General features: G+C 34.9%; 1 protein-coding gene and 1 non-coding gene across 2 annotated transcripts in view; one reads left to right on the top strand and one right to left on the bottom strand.

Annotated features, from left to right (window-relative positions):
- RP2 (RP2 activator of ARL3 GTPase) overlaps positions 1-23,050 on the top strand; it is a 32,421-nt gene extending 9,371 nt beyond the window's left edge. Inside the window, exons 2-5 of the mRNA XM_006213417.4 lie at positions 2,422-3,087; positions 8,311-8,425; positions 20,013-20,098; positions 22,844-23,050. Of these exons, the coding sequence (XP_006213479.1) occupies positions 2,422-3,087; positions 8,311-8,425; positions 20,013-20,098; positions 22,844-22,927 (951 nt within the window). The 3' untranslated portion in view covers positions 22,928-23,050. The remainder of the gene's footprint in view (positions 1-2,421; positions 3,088-8,310; positions 8,426-20,012; positions 20,099-22,843) is intronic.
- Positions 23,051-25,928: 2,878 nt separating this feature from the next.
- Positions 25,929-26,035, bottom strand: LOC140692078 (U6 spliceosomal RNA). The gene has a single exon (XR_012067657.1). It is a non-coding gene; the product is annotated as a U6 spliceosomal RNA (small nuclear RNA).
- Between the last annotated feature and the right edge of the window lie 340 nt (positions 26,036-26,375).

A 26,375-nucleotide genomic window follows, 5' to 3' on the forward strand; every position in this document is an offset into this window, starting at 1 on the left:
AGCTACGCTAGTGCATTATCTTGGTAGAGACCAAACTGGAACGCTGTACCTTAATATATGTCCGTCACCCGTAAAATCCTTCAAATGGAATTGCTCGGAAACCTCTTCCCACATTAAACCTGTGTGCTGCCTCCTGTATTTTCCATTTTATTTATTTATTTTTTTTGGTGAGTGGCACTACCAACATCAATCACATCAACCAAAGCAGTGGTTTTTTTCATACCTGTGGGTGGAATAATACAAAGTATTAGCGGGTTCAACACAAAATAAGAGTATTATTCTGTGAAACTTTGATTTCATTGGTATGGGTACATGTATAAATATTCATAAGAACGTGTACTGGGCTGTGGTGGAGAATGTACTAATGTGGATTATGGTCAAAAAATGGAAAAATACTGGGTGAGAGAACTATGAATCATTTTTTAACATAAATATCTGAATATGAATTTTAATTCCTGGCATATAATAAAGGTTACCAGAAAGGTGAAGATACAACTTTTATACAGAACAGATTTTTTCTTCATTGTTGCATCATCTAAAAGCATAATTTGAGATGGTGTGGATAAGCTTATGAATTTTCTTCTTTCCACTCTTATAGGAATCATTTTTGACCCATCCTTCTGCCTTACCTCCTACAGCCATTGAATTACCAAATCTGCTGATTCTACTTCCTCAGTGTTTCTCAAAATTCATCCCAGCTTCCCCTTCCTTGCTAAGCACTGGTCTAGTTGCAGCCCTTTCTGGACGTCTGCAACAGCCTCTCCAATCCACACTCCACTTGTCCTTGTTAAATCATCTTCCTGAAATGTAAATTTTGCTTATTTAAATCCTTCTGTAGTGCCGTGTGGCCCATGGATAACTTTCAAGCTTTATAATAGAGCCCCTGCCCACCTCTCTACCTTCATTTGCTTCCGTTGCTGGATCACTGGTGGCGCCAAACCACTTTCAGTTTTTGCCTGGCGTGGGAAGGGAGGATCCTTTACTTCCCACCCCTTTCATCTGGTGAACTTCAGCTTGTTCATTTCTCAGCTTGTACAGGAAGTCTTACACCCCTACGTGCCCCGCCCCAGATGTCCCTACTCTGTTTCCAGAATATTCTGAGCATCTCCCGTTACACAGCCAGGTTGTTTTAAAATCATCTGCTTAGGTTAGTGTCTGCGTCTTTTATGGAAAGAGCTGGTCATACTCATTTTTGGTGCTTAAAACAATGTCTGGCTCATACTGGATGTTCAAATGCTGGTTGAATGACTGAAGATCTAGAAAGTTAAAAGTGCCTTTTTCGTTCATGTTGCTCACAGGGGACAAAACTGAGACACAAAAACCAAGTGCCTCTTTTATTGCCCCATGCTACAGACCAATGCTTCTTCTAGTACATTGTGTAAAACTGGATAAGTACAACATTTATTGTATAATACTGAGTAAGTCACTCTAAGGTAATTTGCTAATGATTAAGATGATTAAATTATCCTTCATAAGTAATCAAATTTTTACATATTGTACCTGTGGGAGCCTGTTTCTAATACATGAATAGTTTCGCATGAAATTTAATATTCACAAAGAGGCAAACAGTGCAAATAGATTTAAAGATAACTTGGAAAAGTCAAAATGGCCTTTTAGTGACTATATTTTGAGAGGTCAGCTAAAATTTAAACAATAATGTGACAGAGTCCAGGCGCACTGTTTAGAAGATTATGTGAAATTAACACAATGTTGCAAATCGACTATACTTTAACGAAAAAACGATTGCGTGGGCTTTAGTTTAGAATACCTAAAGATGGAAATGGTGACATTTGAAAAATCACATTGTAGGAGTAGCTGAATAAATGTCTGAATCAAATCTATAGATGTAGATTCTGATCTATAGCGATACCTGTGCCTTCAGTTTCTTCCATTTTCTGTAGCAGATTGCACAGATCAGTTGAGGTTTAGCAACTAAGACCCAAGCATCAATTCAATGGAAGGATAGAGAAATATATTTCAATCTGGGTGTATTTCCAATTTCAAAAGTTTTTAAAGAAGCAGAAGTCATTTTAAAACTGAAACATCAGAAGAAGAAAAGGGTCAAAGCTGAAATATCCCTGAATGTCATCCAGTATGCTGTATGGATATATGAGAATTTCCCCAATTGTTTCCAAAAAGTTGGTATATTGAAACAGTATCCAACAATGGTCCACACATCGTTTGGTTGATATCTCTTTGAGTCTTTATCTGTAAGTTTCCTCTCCCTTTTTTCCCTTCATGTCTTTTACTTATTTATAAAAAAATTTTTTTTGTCCTGTTCATTTTTCTTACTATGTTGCAAGTCAGTAAGAGTCCGAACATATTATTTTAGCCTTAAGAATTGTGCCTGGCAGCCAACAGACAATGAATGTTTGCTGGATAATGTTAATGTTGCTCAGTGTCTGTGTTTTGTTCCTGCAGGTTGATCCGAAAGACTACATGTTCAGTGGACTGAAAGATGAAACAGTAGGTCGCTTACCTGGGAAAGTGGCAGGACAACAGTTTCTCATCCAAGACTGTGAGAACTGTAACATCTATATTTTTGATCACTCTGCTACCGTTACTATCGATGACTGTACTAACTGTGTCATTTTTCTGGGACCCGTGAAAGGCAGTGTGTTTTTCCGGAATTGCAGAGATTGCAAGTGTGCATTAGCCTGCCAACAGTTCCGTGTGCGGGACTGCAGAAAGCTGGAGGTCTTTTTGTGCTGTGCCACTCAGCCCATTATTGAGTCTTCCACAAGTATCAAGTTCGCCTGTTTTCAGTGGTACTACCCTGAATTAGCTTTCCAGTTCAAAGATGCAGGGCTAAGTATCTTCAATAACACCTGGAGTAACATTCATGACTTTACACCCGTGTCAGGAGAACTCAACTGGAGCCTTCTTTCAGAAGATACGGTCGTCCAGGACCATATTCCTCTACCTACTACCGAAGAGCTCAAAACTGTCCGCGTTTCCACAGAAGCCAATAGAAGTATCGTTCCAGTATCCCGGGGTCAGAGACAGAAGAGCAGTGATGAATCATGTTTAGTGGTACTATTTGCTGGTGATTATACTATCGCAAATGCCAGGAAACTAATTGATGAGGTAAGGAGAGAGAGAGAAGAGAAACAGACACCCACCTACATAGAAGCACACCACTTTCTGGAAAGCATCCATGCTTTTCAACTTGGCTATGAGAAATATGGGCAATCCTTAAATGATAGTCCTCTGCCCCCTACAGATTTATCTGTAAGCTGGTTGCTTAGGCCTCAAGTGCTTTCCTAAGGAAGCTTTTTAAAAATGAAATTTAAGGGAGGGTATAGCTTAGTGGTAGAGTGCGTACTTAGCATGCACGAGGTCCTGGGTTCAATCCCCAGTACCTCCATTATAAATAAATAAACCTAATTACCTCCCCTGCAACAAAACAAAAACAATAAAAAATAAAAATGTGAACTAAACTTAAAAAAAAGAAAGTAAATAAAAATGAAATTCAATTCAGGAAGCATTTATTAAGCACTCATTATGTGCAAGTTACTCTGTTACCATGTCTCATTGATTATAGGATGTACCTGTGTTTTCCACAGTTTTGCTTGTCTGAAATGCATCCTGCAATTGATGGCCGCTTAGAGCTAATGAAATATAATATGTGCTGGGAGTGGAGATACATAAAAATTCTCCACCCTCAGAGAACTTCCATTCTTGATAATAAATGATTTCTATGGAAGCTGACAAAAGTAATACTGCAAAGTAAAGGGTGACTTTTTATAATGCTTTAGTGGGGAAATTTATTTGGCATTTTCATCAGTTAGAGTGTGGGAAAGACATGTAGGAATACAGCTTTTGGACCCCCCATGGTGACGGTGAGAGCAACCTCCGCACCACTTTCCTTACTTGCCTTTGCCCAGAGGGCCACAAAGAGGAAGTTGATGGGAAAGAATGAGGTGGGAGCTGGTATAGCAGAGGCTGTGGGCTCATGAGCAGGGGCTCCTCAGTGCGTTCAGGAGTAGAGAAGGGTTCTTTGGGTAGCAGCTTTCACTTGAAAAAGAAATGGGGGTGTGGAGGTAAGGGGCTCCGGAAGCAGCAGTGTCTGCGTTGGGCGGGTGATCCAGTGGGAGGCAGCAGTCTGGTGATTTAATGATCCATTTGATCAGGCTCTCTTCAGGAAGAGTCTGTTTGAATTAAAAATCCAACTTCCAGAAGTGGAGGAGTGAATGGAAAACTCATCAAGTCTCTTTCTGAGTGGATTTTTTTAAAAAGTTGTAACAGTTCTGTCAAAAGGAATGATTTTTTTTTTTGTAGAGGGCGGCAGGGTGTAGCTCAGTGGTGGAATGTGAGCTTAGCACGCAAGAGGTCCTGGGTTCAATCCCCAGCACTTCCATTAAAAATAAACAAACCAACCAACCTCATTACCTCCCCCCACCAACGAAGAAGATAAAGAAAAAGAAAAAAGGAATGATTTTTAGAAACAAAAAACCAACTAAAAATGGCTACATTGTAGAAAACCTGTGTCTGAAATCTACAAAGTGGGGGGAGGGTATGACCCAGTGCATGAGGTCCTGGGTTCAATCCCCAGTACCTCCATTAAAAAAATAAATAAACAAACCTAATTACCTCCCCCTCAAAAATATTTTTTTAAAAAAAGAGTGAAATCTGCAAAGTATATCTGAGATCTAGTTTGCAAAACAACAGAAGCCAAAGTATAATCATGAGACTCTGATATTTTCTTTTTTGATTTTGCTAATCTGAGAAAAAACATGATATGGATCTGGTAAGATATAGAAGCTATCTATGTCTTTGAGCTTTCTAATCACATGTAAATCCAACATCAGAGAGGTAAACGTTTTCATTATACTGTATGGTGACTTTAAAAAAATCTACATACAGGTTTCAAAAGAGTTAACTATTCAGGTTAAACTCCTTTTTGGTAGATAATGAGGAGTGGACATAAAGAATATATAGCATGTTTAAAGAAAAAGTCATCAAAACAAACACTGTCATGAGTCATCATAAGTCATCAGATGTTCTTAACCTTTTAACTTTTAGCATCTGATGTGTGAAATGGCAGTGTTGTGTGCACTTGAAAGCAACATGACCAGGAAGAGTGATGTTCTTTAGATGTCATTCTGGATTACAAAATACCTTAAAACAAATAAAAATCCAACAATAACTATAACAACAATGATGGCAATAATAATAATAGCTAACAGCTAACACTTATACAGTGTTTAGTCTGTGTCAGGCACTGTTGTATGAGATTTAAATGAATTAACTCACTTAATTGAGAATAAACTATGAACCAGGTGCCATTATTCCCCTTTATACAGATGAGGAAAATGAGCCACAGAGAAGGTGAGTAACTTGGAAAAGGTCACTCACAGGTAAGGAGCAGAGCCATGATTTAAATCCAAGCAGTTCGGCTTTGTAGGCCATAGTCTTAACCCTTAAGCATGATGCTACAATGCTGCCTCAGTGGTAAAGGAAAGTTGATAAATGCCTGGTGGAGCAGGAGTGTGACCAAAAGTGTGTGGAGTCAAGGCAGTCTAGGCCTTGGAAAAAACCCTGGGACTTTTTGGCTAGAGTTATCCTATCTAATCCTGAAATTAGGGGAAGGGTATAGCTCAGTGGTAAGTGCATGCTTAGCATGCATGAGGTCCTGGGCTCAATCCCCAGTACCTCCGTTTAAATAGATAGATAGACAGACAGACAGACAGACAGACAGTCCTGGGCTCAATCCCCAGTACCTCCATTTAAATAGATAGATAGACAGACAGACAGACAGACAGACAGACAGACAGACAGACAGTCAGTCCTGGGCTCAATCCCCAGTACCTCCATTTAAATAGATAGATAGATAGATAGATAGATAGACGACAGACAGACAGACAGACCGACTGACCGACCTAATTACCTTCCCCCTAAAATAAAAAATAAGTAAATAATCCTGAGATCATGGAATTAAGACAAGAGAACAAAAAGAAGAAAATGCCAGGTATATGTGAAGAGGTTATCACAACATGCTGAACGATCAGTGACTTACATATTAAGAGAGAGATGACATATTTTTTTTAAATGTAGCTCTAGTTCCCAGGAAAATAGGTGTAGAAGCTAATTAATTCTGAGATGGAAAAAATAAAACTTGAGTCTTTTCCTCGTATCATAACACAAATGTCTTAGGACAGGTTTTACTGGAACTGTGCTTGCTAGCTCTGGTTTTGTTAAACCCTAAGAGTATCACAGAATTTTGTTTCATAGCGTTTGTAGAAATTAAACATATCATAATGGTTTTCTGAGATAGGAAGTATAAAACTTGAGAGGGTAGGAAGGTCCAGAAAAGCTGAGTAAAGCAGAAAGTAGTTTCCATAGGAGTGAAGAGAAGTTACTGAGCCTCAGTTTTCTTACCTAAAAATCAGATTTCTTGCTGGCTCTTAACTACATCACAGATACGCACAGAATAAATTAGAGCAAGAGCAGCTTGTGTCATTTGGAAGTAAAGTATTACGTAATTAGTTAGGTAGTTACCACTATTTTCAAGTCTTTAAAAGCAGAAGAATTTTCATGAGTTGCTTCACCTATCTGCAATGAAATATCAAAATAGATATACTAGTTTCATAGTTCAGTATTTGTTTTTAGGTAATGGTATTTTGAATCAATCTTACTTTTGTCAGTTTATGTGTCTGACTATAAAATGAGAGGTAACGAGCAGTCTAGAAAATTAGAAACAGATGTAGGATTTTTGCTGATATTTTAAGTAACTTTGCAGTCATCATCTGGCAGTGATGTTTATATAATTTTCTGCCACTTTTTTATGTGTGTTTTTTTCTGAGAGCATTGAGGGCTCTGAAAAGGGATTTGACTTGGAATCCAATTTGATGAAATGATAAGGAATAATGTAGCCATAGAATGAAATAGTACCAACCATTGAAACTGATTTTATAGTAGAATAGTTGGGAAATGTTCACAATCAAGTAAGTGAAAATTTGTAGAACATCACATAAGTATCGGATTTTTTTTAAGAAGGTAAACCTGGAAAGTGATATATACTAAAATGTTAACAGTTGTGGTTCTTCTTAGGAAGTGGATTAAGAGCAGAGTTTTCTTTTCTTCTTTGTACTTCTATGGATTTTACATAGAACATGTATTATTTCTGTAACAGGGGAGAAAGAAAACCAGGAGCGTAAAAGGAAGTGTACCTATTTGGCAGTAGCATCTTTGAGTTGCAGCACCTTGGTTGATAATCCTTTGTCTCTGTTTTTTATTTTTCAAATGTTCTGTATTGAGCATATATGTTACTTTTATAATTAAAAACTTAATAGGCTTCCTTGGTTGACTGACTTCAATTTTAAAAACTACTTTCATAATTATTTTAAAAATTAATGTGTACTCATTGTAGAGTGAATAGTCTTTTTAGGAATAATTTTTTTTGATGGGAGTAATTAGGTTTGTTTCTTTCTTTCTTTGCTTATAATGGAGGTATTGGGGGTTAAACCCAGGGCCTTGTGCACGCTAGGCACGCACTCTATCACTGAGCTATACCCTCCCCCTTTTTAGGAATAATTTTTAATTTATCAAATCTGTAATCAGGTTAATTGGGTTCAAATCACAGCTCTATTACATAATAGTTGTGAGACCTTGGGCAGATTTCTTAACCACTCTGTGCCTTAGTCTCATCTGTAAAATGAGGGAAATAATAGGACCTGTCTCATGAGAGGGTTAAACGTGCTATACATAGAATATTTTATTTAAGTATATTTACATATATTATGTATATGTAGAATGCATAAAACTGCCTGGAACATAGTAAATATTCCATAAGTGTGCTCTATCATTATTGTGCTATACTATATAAAACTTGAATCATGCTTTTTAAAATTAACATTATTATATAAGCCTTGCCCCCTTTTATTATTTGTTTTATTTAATGAACTATGGTATTTTATCATGTGAATGTACCATAATTCACCTAACCATTCTCCTCTCATCTGACATTTGCAGTATCACCAAACTAAAGCTTCCATCTGTTAGCTTCAGTCAAAAAAAATTTTTTTTAAGTAATGTTTAAAATTTGGAAGGCTAATTCACATTTATTTGATCCTTAATGTTAACAGGAAGCCATGCAGTACTAATTCTTAACCAGAACCACCCATCTGGAGAAAAGAATCTTGTGTCTGTGAAAATTTGTTACAGCAAACACCCTAAATTAGAGTCATAACTAAAACAAAAATCAGAGCGTTGTGTTGCATTTTATACAGAAAAATTCTAGAATAGGGAAATAATGTTTTAATCTCACAAGGTCATTTTAAAATTTAAATGAAATTTTATTTCCCACAGATGGTTGGTAAAGGCTTTTTCCTAGTTCAGACAAAGGAGGTGTCAATGAAAGCGGAGGATGCGCAAAGGGTTTTTCGGGACAAAGCACCTGACTTCCTTCCTCTTCTGAGCAAAGGTACCTTCTGGATGATTTGGTATACTTTTCTGGTTATTCTCTTGACCTGCTGATTTGATTTACTCTTTTTTCCTTCTTTCTTTTTTTTTTTTTTTGGTTTGCTTGTTTTTTGTTTGTTTGCTTTGCGAGGGTATAATTAGGTTTATTTATTTATTTAAAAAAATTTTTTTAATAGGAGGTACTGGGGATTGAACCCAGGACCTCATGCATGCTAAGCACTGAGCTATGCCCTCCCTCTGCCCCCAATTTACTCTTGCCTTTAGTATTTGTCTTATATTGTCTTCTCTTTCTTATTTGTTTTATTCTCTTACATTGTCTTGTGTTTCTCGTTTTTTTATGTTTTTTTCCTGTTACTATTCAGAAATGTCAAAATTTCACATCATTCAAAAAGCCATATATAACTAACTAGATATTAGGGGTTTTTTCCCCTATTCTATCACCTTAGTTCTTGAAAGTCATATTTTATTATTATGTATTTGATGATTTTTCATTATTATTTTATTATTGTCATATTATTGTACTATAGTGAGCGACCATTTCCTTCTCCCTGCCCAGATTTACAAAGCACTTGATAAGGATTCTTTCTACCTTCAGTGTGCTTGACCATACTGGAAAAGAAGTAAGAAATATAAGTAAAACATATATTATTCTGTATATTTAATATGATTAATTAACTTCCCACACGTAATTAGAATTGTTTTCACCAGTGGGCGAATGCTACTAATAAATCTCAGATACTGGAAATATGTCTGTAAACGGAGGAACTAGAGTCCGTGTGCCCTCCTGAAGTGTTACTGTCTGTCTCCATGTATTTGAAGGTGAGCTGATTCTAGAGGACAGAGTACTGTTCATCTCTCAGAGCAGGAACGTTGTTCGCTCAAGGCTCACCAGGCTTTTCTCGACTGGCCTGAGCAAATATGCATAGTAATATGTACTGCTGATTGGATATACCCTCGAAAGAGGGCACTTCTGCATTTACATGCATGTTGCAATAAACTGCAAAACCCTGTATGAACATATTAGAGGATTTTTAGGATAGTTTTAATAACTAATGCAGGATGTGACTCAGCCCTTAAGTATTAATATGGTATTTCATACTCCTTTGAGGTTACTCTAGTAGTACCAAGGGCTGACTCCAACCCAGTATATGAATCTATCCCAGACTATATATAGGAAAGTATGACCTGGCTCCTTTGATACTGCCATTTTGATATGGGAGCATTCTGATGAAACCTTGAAAGCAAATCTTTAAGCTCTCAGCAGCTCTCAGAAATTGAATCAAGTAATAAATGTAATTAACATCCTGAAGTGTGAGGATCAGGGATGAAATGAGCATATGAGTAGGCCTAAATTAATAATTTATATACTCATGTACTGTTAGTGAAATGGTTTCTTAGAATTGCTCCAACCGGGGGAGGGTATAGCTCAAGTGGTAGAGCACATGCTTAACATGCAGGAGGTTCTGGGTTCAATCCCCAGTACCTCCTCTAAAAATAAATAAAATAAATAAACCTAATTACCTCTCCCCCTTCTAAAAAAAAAAAAAGAATTGCTCCAGCCCAACCATATTTATGTTTAAGTTACACAGCATTCTACATGGAATAGGTAAAATGTTCTGATCCTCTTCAATAAGAAATAAGAATTATAAGATAAACAAGATTATACTGTATAGCACAGGGAAATATACACAAAATGTTATGATAACACACAGAGAAAAAAATGTGACAAGTGTGTATATGTCCATGAATGACTGAAAAATTGTGCTGAACACTGGAATTTGACACAACATTGTAAAATGATTATAAATCAATAAAAATGTTAAAAAAAGAAATAAGAATTATAAATAAATAAAATTTTTAAAATGTTCTGTTCCTGCATAAAGTAGGACTAAAACCATCGGGCAGATGTTATAGGAATTTCAGCAAATAAACATCATATAAACATCTTTTAAAACCAGAGATGCCCATAGGAAGTAGTCAAAGGCTAATGAGATCATGTCAAACGGTCACAAGAGCCAGCTTGAAGAAATTTCAAGGAGTTTCCACTGGCCAAATTTGGGACAATTTGAGCATCAGAAAGAATAGTGAAGGGAGATGATTTAACAACAGCAGAAATTCACACATCCATAGTGATAATAAAAAAAAGGTGGGCAGAGGGAATAAAGGGAAGCTCGTCTGCACTTTCCAGAATACTATGAGCTAATAAACGTAGAAGGAATGATAGACTTTGGAAATCACTACTTTCCAACCCCCAAATGTAATAATTTAGGCAAAGGTTATCACTGGATACTAAAACTATTGGGGTAAAAGTTGATAAGAAGTAGGATATTTGTACATTGTAATTCAAATGGAAAGTGTACCTTTGCAGCAGAGATTTGCTGATAATCACATTAACCCAGTGGTCAGACTTAGCATCACTGATGGCAGAGCAGCCTGACATATTTCTCCTGATGCGATGCAGTGAGAAATACACAACATCATCTATGAAGTATTCTTGCCAAAAATATTTCACCTGAATCTAAACGAGCCAAGACTTAACTTCTAGTTTATAGGAAAGAAAGGAAATTTAGAGACGTGTTAAATGACACCATGAGGAAACAGTGAGACAAATCCAAAATAGAAGACATCCTACAAGATAACTGGAGAGAACTCTTTCATACAGTGTCCTGGAAAACAAAGAAAAATGATGGAGGGCTGTTCTGGATTAAAATAAACATATGCTGTACACCAGAAATTGACATGACATTGGAAATTGACTATACTTCAATTTTTTTAATTAATTAATTAGAAAAAACATAACTAAATGCAAGGAATGAATCTTAATTACATTTTGGATTAGAGTTGGGTAAGCTATAAATCTGTTAAAGATATTTTGGGGACAACTGGGGAAGTTTGAAGATGATACTACGGAATTATTGTTGTATCCTTAAGTGTGATAATGGTATTGTGGTTATGTAGGAGATGCTTGCTGAAGTGTCATGATGTCTGTTATTTTCAAATGGCTCAGGAAAACAAAAACAAAGTACGTGTGTTTGTGTACATGTATGTGTGTGCATGTGTGTGTATAGTGTGTGGCAAGCAAATGTGGCCAAATGTTAACATTTGATGAGTGTAGACAAAGAACAAATGGACGTTTATGTTATTCTTTCAACTTTTCTATAATTTTGGGAATTTTTCAAAATAAAAGCTGGGAAAATTTTTTTAACCTGCCCAGTAGTGCATTGATTGATGTGGAATGATGAATAAGCTGTCTGTGGAGATATTCTGGCAGGTGTTGGATGGATTGGGTCCTTATCTAAAGTGACCACCAGTCATTCTGTGGAAGGTTTCTCAAACTCAGCACCACTAACATTTTAGATAATTCTTTGTTGTGGCGGGCTGTACTGAACATTATCGAATATTTAGCAGCATCTCTGGCCTCTACTGACTAGGTGCCAGTGGCACACTGCCCCAGTTATGACAACCGAAAATGGTTCCAGACATTGTTAAAGCCCCCTGGGGGGCAAAATTGCTCCCAACTGCAAACCAGTGTTCTGAGCTGAGGGTGGACTTATTCTTTTGAAAATTCACTTTTACTTCAAATAGTCTCTACTTTAGTCTCTAAATTTTCCTTTTTGGTTAAAGTAGTCCTAATTATTTACTTTGAGTTAATGAAGCTGTTTGACAGCTTAATGAGAGAATTCGTTGTATTTTTGATCTTGAGACTCTTCCAAATCTGAAGGATTCTCAGAACCGTCTAGGGTACTTTTAAAGATTTAAATTTCCAACTCCCACCCCAGAAAGACTGATTCAGGTACTTCTGAGATATACCATTGGAATATGCATTTTTAAAGTTTTCTAGATGGTTCTTATGTCAGACTTGGGTTCCTTTGTTTAGAGGGTCATTCATTGATTTATTCAACAAACATAGTAGATGAGATCTGAGAAGTGGTAAAGGAGGAATCAGGTAATATAGGGCCTTGTAGGCCACTGTAGAGAATTTGGCTTCTAGTCTGAATGAGATGAGAAGCTACTAGACATTTTTATTTGTTTTTTTAAAATAAACTCTTTATATCAGAGTAATTTTAGATTTACAAAAAAATTGCAAAGGTGGTACAGAGAGTTTTAATACACCCTTCACCCAGCTTCTTATGTTAACATAAGCATGGTACATTTGTCAAAACTAAGAAACTTACATTGACAAAATGCTATTCATTTAAACTATAAACTTTATTCAAATTTCACCTGTTTTTTTCACTTATGTCCTTTTTCTGTTCCAGAATTCAAACCAAGATCCCACATTGCATTTAGTCATCTTGTCTCCTTAATCTCTCCTTAGTCTTTCCTTGTTTTTCATAACTGTAAATATTTGAACAGTACTGGTAAGTTATTTTGTAGACTGTCCCTCAGTTTACATTTGTTTGGTGTTTTCTCTGGTTAGACTGAGGTTATGGGTTTTGGAGAAGAGATAAAGTACCCTTCTCATCAGATCACATCAAAGGGCCCACGATAGCAACATGACTTAATGCCGATGATGTTGACCTTAGTGACTTGAAGTTCTTTTTATATTCTTTGGAAGTTGAGTCATTAAGACCAGTCTACATTAAAGGAGAGGGGAATTAAGCTCCACCTCCTACAGAGGGGAGTATTACAAACATTATTTGGAATTCTGTAAGAAAGATTTGTCCCTTCTCTCATTTATTTCTTCAGTCATTTATGTCTATCAGTAGGGACTCATAAATTATCCTTTAGGTTATAATCCAGTACCATCAAATTGTTCCAGGTTTAGCCTTTGAGAGCTCTTTTAGGTTAATTCCTCTGTCTCTTTGACATGCCTTTTATTTCGTTTTCTTGCATTATGATGCTGGCTAGGACTGCCACTGTGATGTTATGTACAATATTGAGAAGAGAACATCCTTGTCCTGTTACTTATTTCAAGGTGAAAGTGTTCGGTCTCACCATTAAGAATGATGTTAGTTGTGGTTTTTCATATGTACCTTTTATTAGACTAAGGGAATTCCTATCTATTCCTAGTTTGCTGAGTTTTTATCACACATGCATGTTGAATTTTGTTGGATGCTTTTGCTGCATTTATTGAGATGATCATGTTTTTTTAAATTAGTGAGTCGTTTCATCTGGTGAGTGACATTTGTTGATTTTGAATGTCAAACCAGCCTTGTATTCCTGAGATGCACTCCCCACCCTTGATCATGATGTTTTACCCCTTAAATATATTGCTGGATTTGATTTGCTAATATTTAATTGAAGATTTTTACATCTTTGTTCATGAGGCATATTGGTCTATACTCTTCTTTTCTTGTTGTATCTTTGTCTGGTTTTGATATTAGGGTAATGCTGGCCTCATAAAATGAGTTGAGAAGTACCCTTCCTCTTCTATGATCTTGAAGAGAAAAAGAACTAGTATCATTTCTTCAATAAATGTCTGGTAGAATTTGCTAGTGAAACCATCTTGGCCTGGAGATTTGTGGGGAAGCTTTTTAGCTATAAATTTTATTTATTTGTTATATAGAGAGCTCTTCAGGATATATTTTTCTTCTCAAGTGAACTTTGGTAGTTTTTGTCTTTCAGAGAATTGTTTCATTTCATCTGAGTTACCAAATTTATAGATGTAGAGTTTATAGCATTTCCTTATTCTTATTAATGTATGCGGGGTCATTAGTGATGTCCCTCATATTCCTTCTGTTGGTAATTTGAGGCCTCTTCCTCTCCCATCAGCCTTGATAAAGGTTTATCACTTTATTGATAATTTCAAAGAAACTTCTTTTTGTCTTATTGATTTTTCTTTGTTCAGTTTCATTGGTTTCCACTCCAATATTTATTTTTTCCTTCCTTTCACTTGCTTTAGGTTTGATTTGCTCTTCTTTCTCTAGTTCCTTAAGGTTTAAGCTTGGGTTACTAATCTTAGATATTTCTTCTTTTCTAACAGAGTGATTCTCATTTTTCACAGTAGTTCTGTTCTATGAAGTTGCTGTGAACCCTGAATCAGTGAGTACTGAACAGCTGCTCCTAGGAGAAATGGAGGGCTAGGTTTCTGCAAGTCTCTGGTCACAACATTTTTATCAACTAATCAAAACATAACCATATTGTATAGACGTTTCTGTTTAAAGACACCTCATTTAGTATATGTTATTGATTCATTAACATTTGAACTCACAGCCAACAGCATTATAACATGTGCCTAAATGAAGCATGTCTACTAGATATTTCCTCTGTAAGGCACGTCACAGCTTTCCTAAGCTTAGGACCATTAGACTATACTTGAGCATGATATTTGGAGGCCATTTTAAACAGCGATATTACCAACAAAAGGCACAAAGGTGTGGAAGATGTGGCACTGAATAGACTACGAAGAGGACACTTGTTTGCAGAATGAATGCTGAAACAAGAAGGCAGAGCATCACCTTGTTCGGCTTCACCTGGGAACATGCATGTCAGGCAAATCATATTTTTCACCACTTTGTATCCATAAGTGACCATGAAAAAAGTTCAAGGATTGATTTTGGGTCAAATATTTTGCCTACTTGATAAAGTTTATTTTATCAAGTAGGCAATTGGCAAATAAGGAATCCACAAATAATGAGGATTGACTGTATATGTATCTTGTGTTAGAAATTTTCCTTTCAGCACTGCTTTAGCTGCATCCTGCCAATTTTGATATGATGTATTTTCATTTAATTCAGGATTTGGCAAAGTATGACCTACGCTATGTTTTGTAAATGAAGTGTTATCGGAGCACAGCCACACTTGTTCTTTTATCTATTATGTTTTGCTGTTACTGCACTCTGACAGCAGAAATGATTAGTTGCGACAGACGTGGTATGACTCACTAAGCCTAAAATATTTCCCATCTGGCCCTTTACAGAAAAAGTATGCTGATCCCTGATGTAGTTCAGAATATTTTTTAGTTTGCCTTGAGACTTTTCCCCTGATCCATGGATTATTTGGAAGTATAATATTTAATTTCCAAACATTTGTGAGATTGTCCAGGTGTATTTCTATTACTGATTTCTTGATTAATGCTGTTATGGTTTAAAAATGCACATTGTATGATTTCTGTTTTCTTTACTAAGTTAAGGTTTGTTTTGTGGAACAGAATATAGTCTATCATGGTGAATAGCCTATGTGCATGTGAGAACAATGTATAATCTGCTTTTGTTTTGTGGAATGTTCTATAAGTGTCCACTAGGTCAGTTTGGTTGATAGTGCTATTCAGGTCATCTGTATCCTAACTGATTTTCTATCTAAGTGTTCTATGAATTAAAGAAAGAAGAGTATCAGAGTCTTCCACTATAATTGTGGATTTGTCTATTCCTCTTTTCAGATCCTGTCAGGCTTTGCCTTGTGAATTTTGAAACTCTGTTGTTAATTGCATACACATTTAGGATTATGTCTTCTTGAAGAATTCTTTATCATTATGTAATGCCCCTCTTGGTCTCTGATAATCTTCTTTGTCTGAAATGTGCTTTGTCTGAAATACAGCTACTTCAGCTTTCATTTGATTATTAGTGTTTCATCATGTATCTTTATCCCTTTTCTTTTAACTTATCAAAAGTCTGTGTATCTAAAGTGAACTTTTTGTAGACAGCATATAGTTGGTTCTTGCTTTTCAATCCAATCTGACACTCTCTGTCTTTTAACTGGTGTGTTTACACCATTCATATTGAAAGGTGTTGCTGTAGTTGGATCAGCATCTACCATCTTGCTAGCTGCTTTCCGTTCCATTTGTTCTTTGTTTCTTGTTACCTCTTTTTCTGTTTAATTGGGTATTATGACTCCATTTTATCTCCTCTATTGACTTATTTATACCACTTTTCGTAAATCTTATAGAATGGTCACCTTTGGTTTTACAGTAAACACATTTAAATAACTTGAGTCTGCCTTATAATAATATTATACCATGTCACCTGTAGTATATAAGGACGTAATAACATTATATCCTCAAATCTTTCTTCCCATCCTTGTGTGATTGTTATATATTTTACTATTACATATGCTACAAACACCTAATGCATTGTTCATATTATTACTTTAAACTGTCAGTTATTTTTAGAAGAATTAAAAATAAAAATAATATACTTTACTGGAGGTTCTAGAGCAGAAGAATGCCATGGGTCCTTTAAAATATAGCTTTTATCATTCTGGTTACTCTAAGGAAGAAGCAGAGACCAGCTGGGAGGCTGTTGCTGTAATCTAATTGAGGTGTGATAGTGGCTTGTTCCAAGGTCATATTAAATAACACAGAAGAGTTTGTTAGATAGGACATCCAGAAATCTTTCTTTGTTTACCTCAAAGTCTCACAATTTTTCATGACAGTTCAAATAGTAAGATTTAAAGCTCCTGCAAACTATTTGATAAGACGTTCACATTAAAACGCTAAAAACATGAGCAGCGATCCTCGTTGACCTCATAGTTCAGTTTGGAAATTTCACAGTAATTGTAGTCAACATCATTAGAGAGTCAAACAGAACTGCTTAAAAAGTGCATTGTCAATGTTGTAGTTTTTTGTTAATTTAGGATAATCCGCACCGGTTAATCAAAACCAGTGCACTTGTCCACCTTTTTTGTTGATGTTTCTTTGTTGGCAAATTAAGTCACTTATTGGAAGTTCCTCATCTATTCAAAGGATATCAACCAAGTTACATACTTGGGTGATTCTACCAAAATTGTATTTCTGAATTCCAGATTATATTGTCTTTGTAGACTATAGGAACTTTCAGTAACAAATTCTGACTTTAAAAATATATCTACTGTATTTCCTTTAGAGATCCTGAATAAAAGCATACTGTTCTACCTTACTTCAAGCTTTCTGTTCTCTGCAAACCTGGAAACCCTAGATTATTAACTTTTCCCTTTTAGTTCAATATTTATTTGGTTTAAAATGCTTTGTAAACTCTTTTTTTGCAAATTTTCAAATGTACTGTTTCTCCTCAGAAGTAGAGTACAGTGACCCCCATGCGTACCCATCCCCCAGTTTTATCAGCTTTTTGCCATACTTAAAAAAGAATCTGTACTCCCTTTTTTTGCTGAAATATTTTAATCAAATTTTGATATGTCCCATCATTTCATCCCTAAACATTTCAATATGCCTTAAACAAAACGAAATTAAAAACAAATGTTTTCCTTTTTCCTTTTAAAATAAGTTTTATTAAGATATATTTTATATACTATAAGATTTATACCTTAACAATTTGACAGCTACACAAATGTTTTCTTAAGTAACCACAATATATTATCATGTATAACATGATTAACAGTTCCTTAATGTCATCTACTACCTAGTTCATATTCAAATTTGCTTAATTAATCTAAAAACATCCTTTATGTATTTTTACAGTTAATTTGATCCAGGTCTAAAATTGGCCCACTCACTCACTGGATGTGGCTGTTTTGTATCTTACATCGCTTTTAACCAGAAACAGGTGTTACCCCTCCCCGTATTTGTGTCATGCCTTTGTTTTGTAAAAGAAACCTGGTCAGTTGTCCCATAGTATGCATGGGTTTGTTGAATTTCTTCCTCTATAGTTCTTGTAGATTAGAAGTTAAATATAAGCCTTGTTTACACTCAGGTTTAGTTTTGTTGTTTTTTGGTTTTGGAGATTTTTCATCAGAATATTTCATAGGTGGTATTATTTCCTACAACTAGAGGGTACATAATATTTGATTGTTGCACTTTTAGTGATCCTAAGATTGTTAGGCTCAGGTAGTGACAGTCTTATTATAGTTTCCTGTCTATCTTCCTTGTGGGATGCGAAAGCCATTGCTGATTGTTGCCTAATCCAGTAAAATAATTAGGAATTTCAAAAATGATCATTTTCTAATTGTGTCACTTCCTCTGCATTTATTAATGGATGTTAACAGAACTTCGCCTTGTACACCGAACTGTTTGGTTAACTTGAAATTTGCTTCATACTAGAAAAGCAGAATAAAGGAAAAATAATTAAGTATCGATTTTTAGAGTAATAAATTGCCCTAGCAACCTACAGTGGTATCCAGTACATTTTGTTTCTGTCTTTTCTAAATATCGTTGTGAGCTCAAGACTATATATTTAGTATGTTTTAATAAATTGCAGTCATTCATTCCCTCTGATCTCCCCATGTCTCATCATTGGCCCTTAGGAGCCTCTGCAGGCTAGGTTCTGGGTCCTTATGATACAACCCTATTGGCCTTTGATAGCTTCATTGCTTTTTGGCTCAACAAGATGTTCGAGGTTGATTGTATGCATTCGTTGCCCCAGACATAAAATCATCCATTTTCCTGAGAAAATATTCCCCAGTTACCTTCTTTTCTTTACTCAGCACCTGTTTTGCTCTATATATATGGTAATGCTGAAAAACTCATACTTTAATTTGTTCTCTGTATCTGGTTGTACAGTTGACTGTGATGTATCTTGCCTTTTCTGTATTTGTTGTCTGTATTAAATCACAAGCCCTTTTCTCTCCTTGTGCCTTGTTCTGTGGCACATGACTACATTCACCTTCATGTTTCATTCCTTAATATTTCATTATTCCCTCATATTCTGTGTTGTTTAATGAATTCATGTCTTTTTTCAAGAAATTTGCAATTTCCTGGATGTCAGGACTTCTCCATTACTGAAGGAGATGAAAAGCAAATCTATTAGGAATGAAGTGATAGTGGAATACCTTTTAATTGGATTGAAAGGCTTATTTTGTGTGGCTGATTTATGACCATGTTTGCCAACAATTTGAAACCAGTAGTGCCAATGCCACAATTAAATCCAAGCCAAACTAAATCTTTACACCAGAATTTAAAGTACAGGTGGTTTTAAAAGTAATCAAATTAATGATATCTTGTAGTAACTAATGGTGAAAAAGAATATGAAAACAAATACATGTATGTTCATGTATGACTGAAGCATTGTGATGTACACCAGAAATTGACACAACATTGTAAACTGACTATACTTCAATAAAAAAATATATATATACACACACGTTGAAAAAACAAACAAATAAATAAAAGTATTCAAATTAAGTATGGGAAAGGAGGCACAAATGCTCTCTCCAGAGAATTAAAAAATAAAAACTTGGTCATTGGTTCTAGAATATAGCACACTCAAGAAAAATACTTTCAGATGGTCATTACCTTTGGTACCTGGCCTGAATTCTTACTTGGCTTAGGATCATTACTGGTGGCCCTGAACTTGGCTGGTAAGTAGAAGAATTGGAAACAAGACTGGCTGCCTGGCAAAATGACTTGAATAGCTTTTGATCTTATTTGTCATTTTGTCAACTATTCTTTGTACTGCTAAATGGGTGGACTTTTTACGGGTTTTGTTGAAGAATGAAAACCAGAAAAGTCAGACTATTTACAACACTTAAAAATTTTTGTGACACTAGCCCTATAATAGAACTAAAGCTACTTGTCATGTGATGAGACTCTGTATTAATTTCTTTTATGACTAGAGTAGGAAGAAGTAGCTGAAGGGAGTGTCCCGTCTGTCTACTTCCTTCTTTCTTTACTCTTTCCTCCCAAAGAAGAGGCTGGAGATTTTTCAGGGAAGAATAAAAAGATGAATTTTAGAATAGATTTGTATTCATGATAAGACACTTCGTGGGTTTGCTTTTAGGTCCTGTTATTGCCTTGGAGTTCAATGGAGATGGTGCTGTAGAAGGATGTCAACTTATTGTCAACGAGACATTCAATGGGACCAAGGTACAAGACTTTATTGACTATTTGTATTTCAATCAAACCTTCTACTTCCTAAAGTAAATAAACAACAAGGTCCTACTGTATAGCACAGGGAACTATATTCAATATCTTATAATAGCCTATAGTGAAAAAGAATATGAACTCTTTCTATGCATTAATGGCTAATTCTTACTTATGACCACCCTCATTAGCTTGTTTTATCTAGTATCTTATATATAGCTGTATATGAATAAGGTTTTTAAAATAATTTTTGAAATTTTAACATGAATATTGTAAAAACAACAACAAAAAAACCAATTCAGGCAGTGAGACAGTAAATCTCCCTGGGACCCCTGACTCTCCTCTGATTTCTTCCCATCGTGTTTCTTTGGAAGCTGAACGGTGGGATGAGGGGCAGGGTTCTGTCCAGGGAGGATCAAGGTGAATGGGAAAGGCATTGATCATATCCTTTATGGCAAAAAAAGGAACTTGGAAATACAGTTGTTCCTTAGTGTCCGTGGGGGATTAGTCCCAGGACCTGCCATGGATACCAAAATCCATGAGTGCTCAAATCCCATAATCGGTCCTCTGTATCTGTGGTTCTGCAGCTGCAAATTCAACCAACCATGGATGGTGTAGCACTGTAACAGTTATTGAAAGGAAAGAACCCTGTGTAAGTGGACCTACACAGTTCAAACCTATGGTGTTCATGGGCCAACTGTAAAACCCAGTGCTGGTTGGTCAGAAATAGGGGTCCAATTCAACAAAATGTCACCCTTGCTTGAACTTTCTGGGATTCAGATTTCCTCATCTGTAAAATGAGGATAGTAATGGGATCCACAACATTCAGTTATTAGGTTTCAGTGGATTAATACATGTAAGTCACCTTGAACAGTATCCAGTACATTGTCCAATAAATGTTAATGGTTTGTGCAGTGTAATAGTTTATCCTTTAGCAATCATGAAACACAAAAGGGATCAATATCCTGAAAAGACACCCATAGCTTAGTTACATGAAGGAGGGAGATGTTAAGTCAGTACAATACAGTGTGGTCTATTTTTGTTAGAACACAAGGTTGCAATAGATTTTTGGCTGCGTCTCTTTTCAGGTGGCTTTAAAAATATTGTCCAGATTATTGTATTTGTTATAAAAATAGTGTGAAAAATAACAGTTTTGAGAATTGTGTCAGTTGATATTAAGATCCAGTAGGGAGCACTACCTACTATATATAAAATAGATAAACAAGCAAGTTTCTACTCTATAACACGGGGAGCTATATTCAGTATCTTATAGTAACTTACAATGAAAAAGAATATGAAAACAAATATATGTATGTATGTGTATAACTGAATTACTATGCTGTATACCAGAAATTAACACAACATTATAAACTGACTATACTTCAATTAAAAAAAACCTTTCATTTCTTTTCCTTTTCCTTACAATTAAATGGTACTTTCAGCAGACCATGATTTTTAAAACTTATAGTCAACAATTGAGAACTAAGTTTTGGTTTTTCTTTGCTAAACTAAAATTTTAATAGCTTAAAAATTTACAAAATAATAATCTACTTATTAAAAACCTTCAATAATATGTAAGTTTCTCAAGTAAAAAGTCTCACCAAATGTCTCTTCAAGTCCTTCCTTTTTAAAAGATAGTGATATGTTGAAAATGTTGTATTTCTAAGATTGTATACTTTAGATGGACGATCCTATTGCTCAGTGTTGATTTTTATTTGCTTCAGTAATACTTCATCAAAACTTGACTTTGACCCTGTATCTAGAAATCACTACACGTAGGTAGATATGGTTGATGAGGTTGCTGTATCTAAGAATTTCAGACTCAAATAACTTAATATAGCTTAAAAAACCAAGTATATAAGAGGATTAAATGAGTATATTTAACTGTGGGTTTTTGATAAATATCTGAGAGAAAATGTTTGGTTTTGTAGTCTGATTGGGCTTATGGTCCCTTGAATTTGCATAATTTAAAGTACTTTGTCTTTTGTCTCATTCTGTTATCACAACAGTACTAAGGGAGAGGGCATATATAATCAGGTCGGATAGAAAAGGAAACAGAGAGAAAATGGTTATATGATTTGGAGTTTTTAGATCTGAATGAGCTAAAGATGATCTAATTCAACTTTCTCATTTTACAGATGTGGAAACTGAGCCCAGAGAGGCTTATTAAATTGTCAGCCCCATATAGCTAGTTTATGATAAAGCTAAGTAGAACCCAGGTCTCCTCTAATTTCCGGCTGACATCTGTAAAAGTTATTTTTGAAGGGTTCTATTGAGTACTGCTTTGTTGATGTTTGGAAAACAGTTCATTTAAAATTAGTAATATATCTTTAGGAGCTTTTAAAATAGCTAATCTCCAGTTTTGCTTCTCGGCCTATTGAGATTCTTAGAAAATAGAAGAAACTTAAGAATTCTTTAAATAAACCTCTTTATTCAGTAGCTTTCATAGTATTAACTGTTGTGTATTTTAAAAACTGAAATTCCAAGAGTAATAAAAATACAACTGAAGGATTATGAAAGCAAAGACCTTAATTAAATCATAAGTGCTTTTAAAAGAGCTCAATTTACATCATAGCTATTGAAACTATTATTGCATGAATTCTACAGAAAATCTACAGATTAAATGTTAGAAACGATGTACTTGAATTTCTTTTAAATAGCAGGCTTGTGACTTCTGTGGAGAATGTGAGCTTTGGAATTTGGGGGTTACTAGTATTTACTTTTTTGTTTCTTTTGTATTTAACATAGATGTTTGTATCAGAAAGCAAGGAGACGGCGCCTGGGGATGTAGACAGCTTCTACAACTTTGCCGATATACAGATGGGAATATGAAGTTCAGTATGGAACCAAGGACTTGGTATTAAGCTCTTTTCAGTTTGTATGTTGGCAATAGTTTTTCACTGATGCTAAAATTGTTAAAGTCATTTTAAAAATCAATTGCTGAATACAGCATCATTTACTCGAGGTTCAAAAAGAGTTCATTTTCAATTAAGTACTTTTAATCAGCTTCAAAACTGTTTAACCCAGTTCAGTGAGCTTGTAGTTTTGTTTCTCTGCATATGATACTGTTATTAGAAAATAGAAGTGGCTAACAGTTCATGATTTTAATCCTAATTAAACGTTCTTTCAGATCTCTAATTTACCCTTTCCTCAGTACACCATGATATTTGTTTAAGAATACATTCCATTGCTTCTTTTCTTCTTTAATTTAGAAGGATTCATTACTAGTTGATCAACTAGAATGAACCTATGGGCATTTTTTTTTCGTGTATACATATCCAGTTGAATATTAGCCTCCTAGTCACATAATACAGCAAATGAGATTTTGTATACAGACTTGGTGTAATACTTTGTAAATTGAATTTTTTTTAATGAATAGGTATTTGATAACCAGTTTTGCAAGTAACTCTACTAACTGATGTTGGTATAGCTGTTTAAAGACTACTTTGTGAGTAGTATAATCATTTGAATAAATTCCACATTGTTTAGTTTTTGAATACAGCTGCTATAGACGACTTCTGCTTCCTGGTAAGAAAAGGTATATGAAACACTAAAACTGTAGAAGCCTACCCACAAAGGTGATCACTGTTATATTGGCTCTTAGTGAGCTATTAAAATTAGAACAAAACCTTGCAACATTTAGGTAGGAAATACTTAAGCATGATGATAAGCTATGCAGATTATTAAAAAGCTAGATAAATTTGATTTTCATCAGATATGCCACTCTTATCAAGCAATGTTCAAGTATAATCAAATTATTTTGGTTGCTTTAAAGCATGATTTTCCAAATCAACCTGACCGTAATAATTTACCAGGAGGCAGGGGAGAGCTACTTGCTTAAAACTCTACATGCTTGGACCCAATCCTTAGGTGCACTGATAGAGTGTCCAGGGGAAATTCTGTTTTAAGGGGTTGGTTGTAATGTAAAGTAATCAGGTCAGAAGATGTTGATAGGTTGATCTTGTGAGAAGGGACTGAATCTGTTATCTCCATACACCACACACAGCAGCTAATAGGAAGTTAGCTTTCATAGGTCTATTTTTTAAAGGAACCTTAAATTTAATTCTATTTTGATAAAACTAAGGCTGAAAATAGTCACTTGTGAAAATTCCTCTTAGGACTGTTACTAAAAATGTATTTTCATGTTTCAACTGTTTTTGGATATTTTCAGATCAATTTATAACTACATTGAATTGTGTGTTGATGTTCAGAAATAATACATTCAAAGACTTTTCACTTTAAATTAGTAAGTAATATTGCCCACCTAACCTGTGCCTCACCTTGTACTAGCATTGTATCATTTCAGCCTTTTACAAGAGCATTCTAGACTACATAATCAACCTCTCCTTTAAATCAAAAATGATTTCATAAGATGCAAGTAAAAATTGGTGACAGATTTAATATAATTTTGATCATAATTTACAAATGAGCTTTATCAAGTAGTGGTGAGAGGGCGTTAATTTTTCTCATAGTTAAGCTAAATTAAACATTCTTTCTGATCATAATTACATTAAATCCCATTGTTCACAGTTTAAAAAATCTCAATACTTTTTGTTTTTCAGAAATATAGTACAAAATTATGCAATATTGTAAATTGAGTTCTTTATTTTATCTATGGTATTTTAGCAAAAACTCAGGAATATTACATATAAGGGAGATGCTAATTTTAAAATGTCCAGTAAGTTTAGTATCTATTAACCAAAGCCTAAAATTTTATACTCTTCAGTTAGGTTAAGAGCTTTTACCCAAGTTTAATTTGTCTTTTAGGACAGTTCTTTGGCTTCTGACTGTTTGTAAAGATTTTTTTTTTGAATAAGTAGCGCTACCGTGTTTCTGTCATTCTAAACCTTGATTGTATTCTGCATTTCATTTCTGAATAGCCTTTGAGTTCATGAAAAAGTATTAGCAATGAAAATTTAGCAATTTGATTAAGTTACACATGTCTAGACATTATATTAGCTTATTTCTCTTGTGTTAATAGTACTGCTGTTTTTGCTTCTATATATTTATGTCTAGCTTTTGTATGTAATTTATCTAGTGTTTATAAAACGTGATTTGTAATAAATATTGTTAAAATGAAAATAGCTCAACGCTGATTTTTGAAGCACACTTCTATAACATATATTTACTCATACATGTACCAAAATTTGATCGTGACACAAATTTTTTAATGATGAAAGTAAAATACAGTAGTCTGATCTCTGGCTCATGTTAATGAGAAATGAACTGTATGCCTTGTGTGTTTATGTATGTGTGTACAAACACTGGAGAAATGCAAAGGAAGTAGAAAATCTATTCTAATCTAAGGAGTTTCCATTACAATACTCTCTTTGTTAAAAGATACATTTTATTATGATTGAATTCTTACTAAGATTAGGCATGTTTTCTCCCATATTTAAGAAAATAGTGAATTGTTTGGAATATACTTTCTTTCAGGTTTATACAAATGGACCTTATTTTTAAATTACTACGAAATTTACCAGCCTTTGTACCCAACCTCTCCCTCTCCTAGCCCATAAATCAGAGAAACTGCAGATTGGTTGGTTTTTAAAATAACATATATTATCATTATTTCTATGTATAAAGCTTCTACATGTACATTTAAAGCATTTGGGGAAAAAACAGAACTGCACAAGAAAGACAGTAGCAAAAATTACTTCCTACTTATTGGATAATTCTTGCTGTGCTGAGTGTTAAAATTTGTTTTTCTCATTTAAAAGGGACATACTTAACTGCTTTTCATAGGAAGAGAAGATATCGTAATTAGGGTATGATTATTCCTTCAAATTCCATCTTAGAAAATATTTCATCCTTTATTTTATTTTATTTTTTTTAAAATATGGAACGCTTCACGAATTTGCGTGTCATCCTTGCGCAGGGGCCATGCTAATCTTCTCTGTATCGTTCCAATTTTAGTATATGTGCTGCCGAAGCGAGCACTATTTCATCCTTTAAACATGTAACACTAAAAAAAGCCAAATTGCATTTGAATTTTAATAATGAAAACTTTTTTGCAAAAATGGAGTCATTCACTATTGACTTGGTTTGCTTTTTTGGGTAGCGTGTTTGAGGAGCATGGCAATCAGTCCTACTCAACTGGGGAGGCAATAAACCTGTATTCTGCTTCATCTCTCTCCTTTGACATTTTTGCCATTTTGGCTTTTAGTGGCAAATTCCAGCAAGATGTCCAGAAACAGCAAGTTTTTTTCCTTTTCTAAAGTGTTTGGTGCTTTCCTGGTCCGGGCAAGTTCTCACCTACAAATAGATGTCGAGGGAGCAG

The sequence above is a fragment of the Vicugna pacos genome, chromosome X (genome assembly GCF_048564905.1).
Source record: "Vicugna pacos chromosome X, VicPac4, whole genome shotgun sequence".
NCBI classification, from domain to species: Eukaryota; Metazoa; Chordata; class Mammalia; order Artiodactyla; family Camelidae; genus Vicugna; species Vicugna pacos.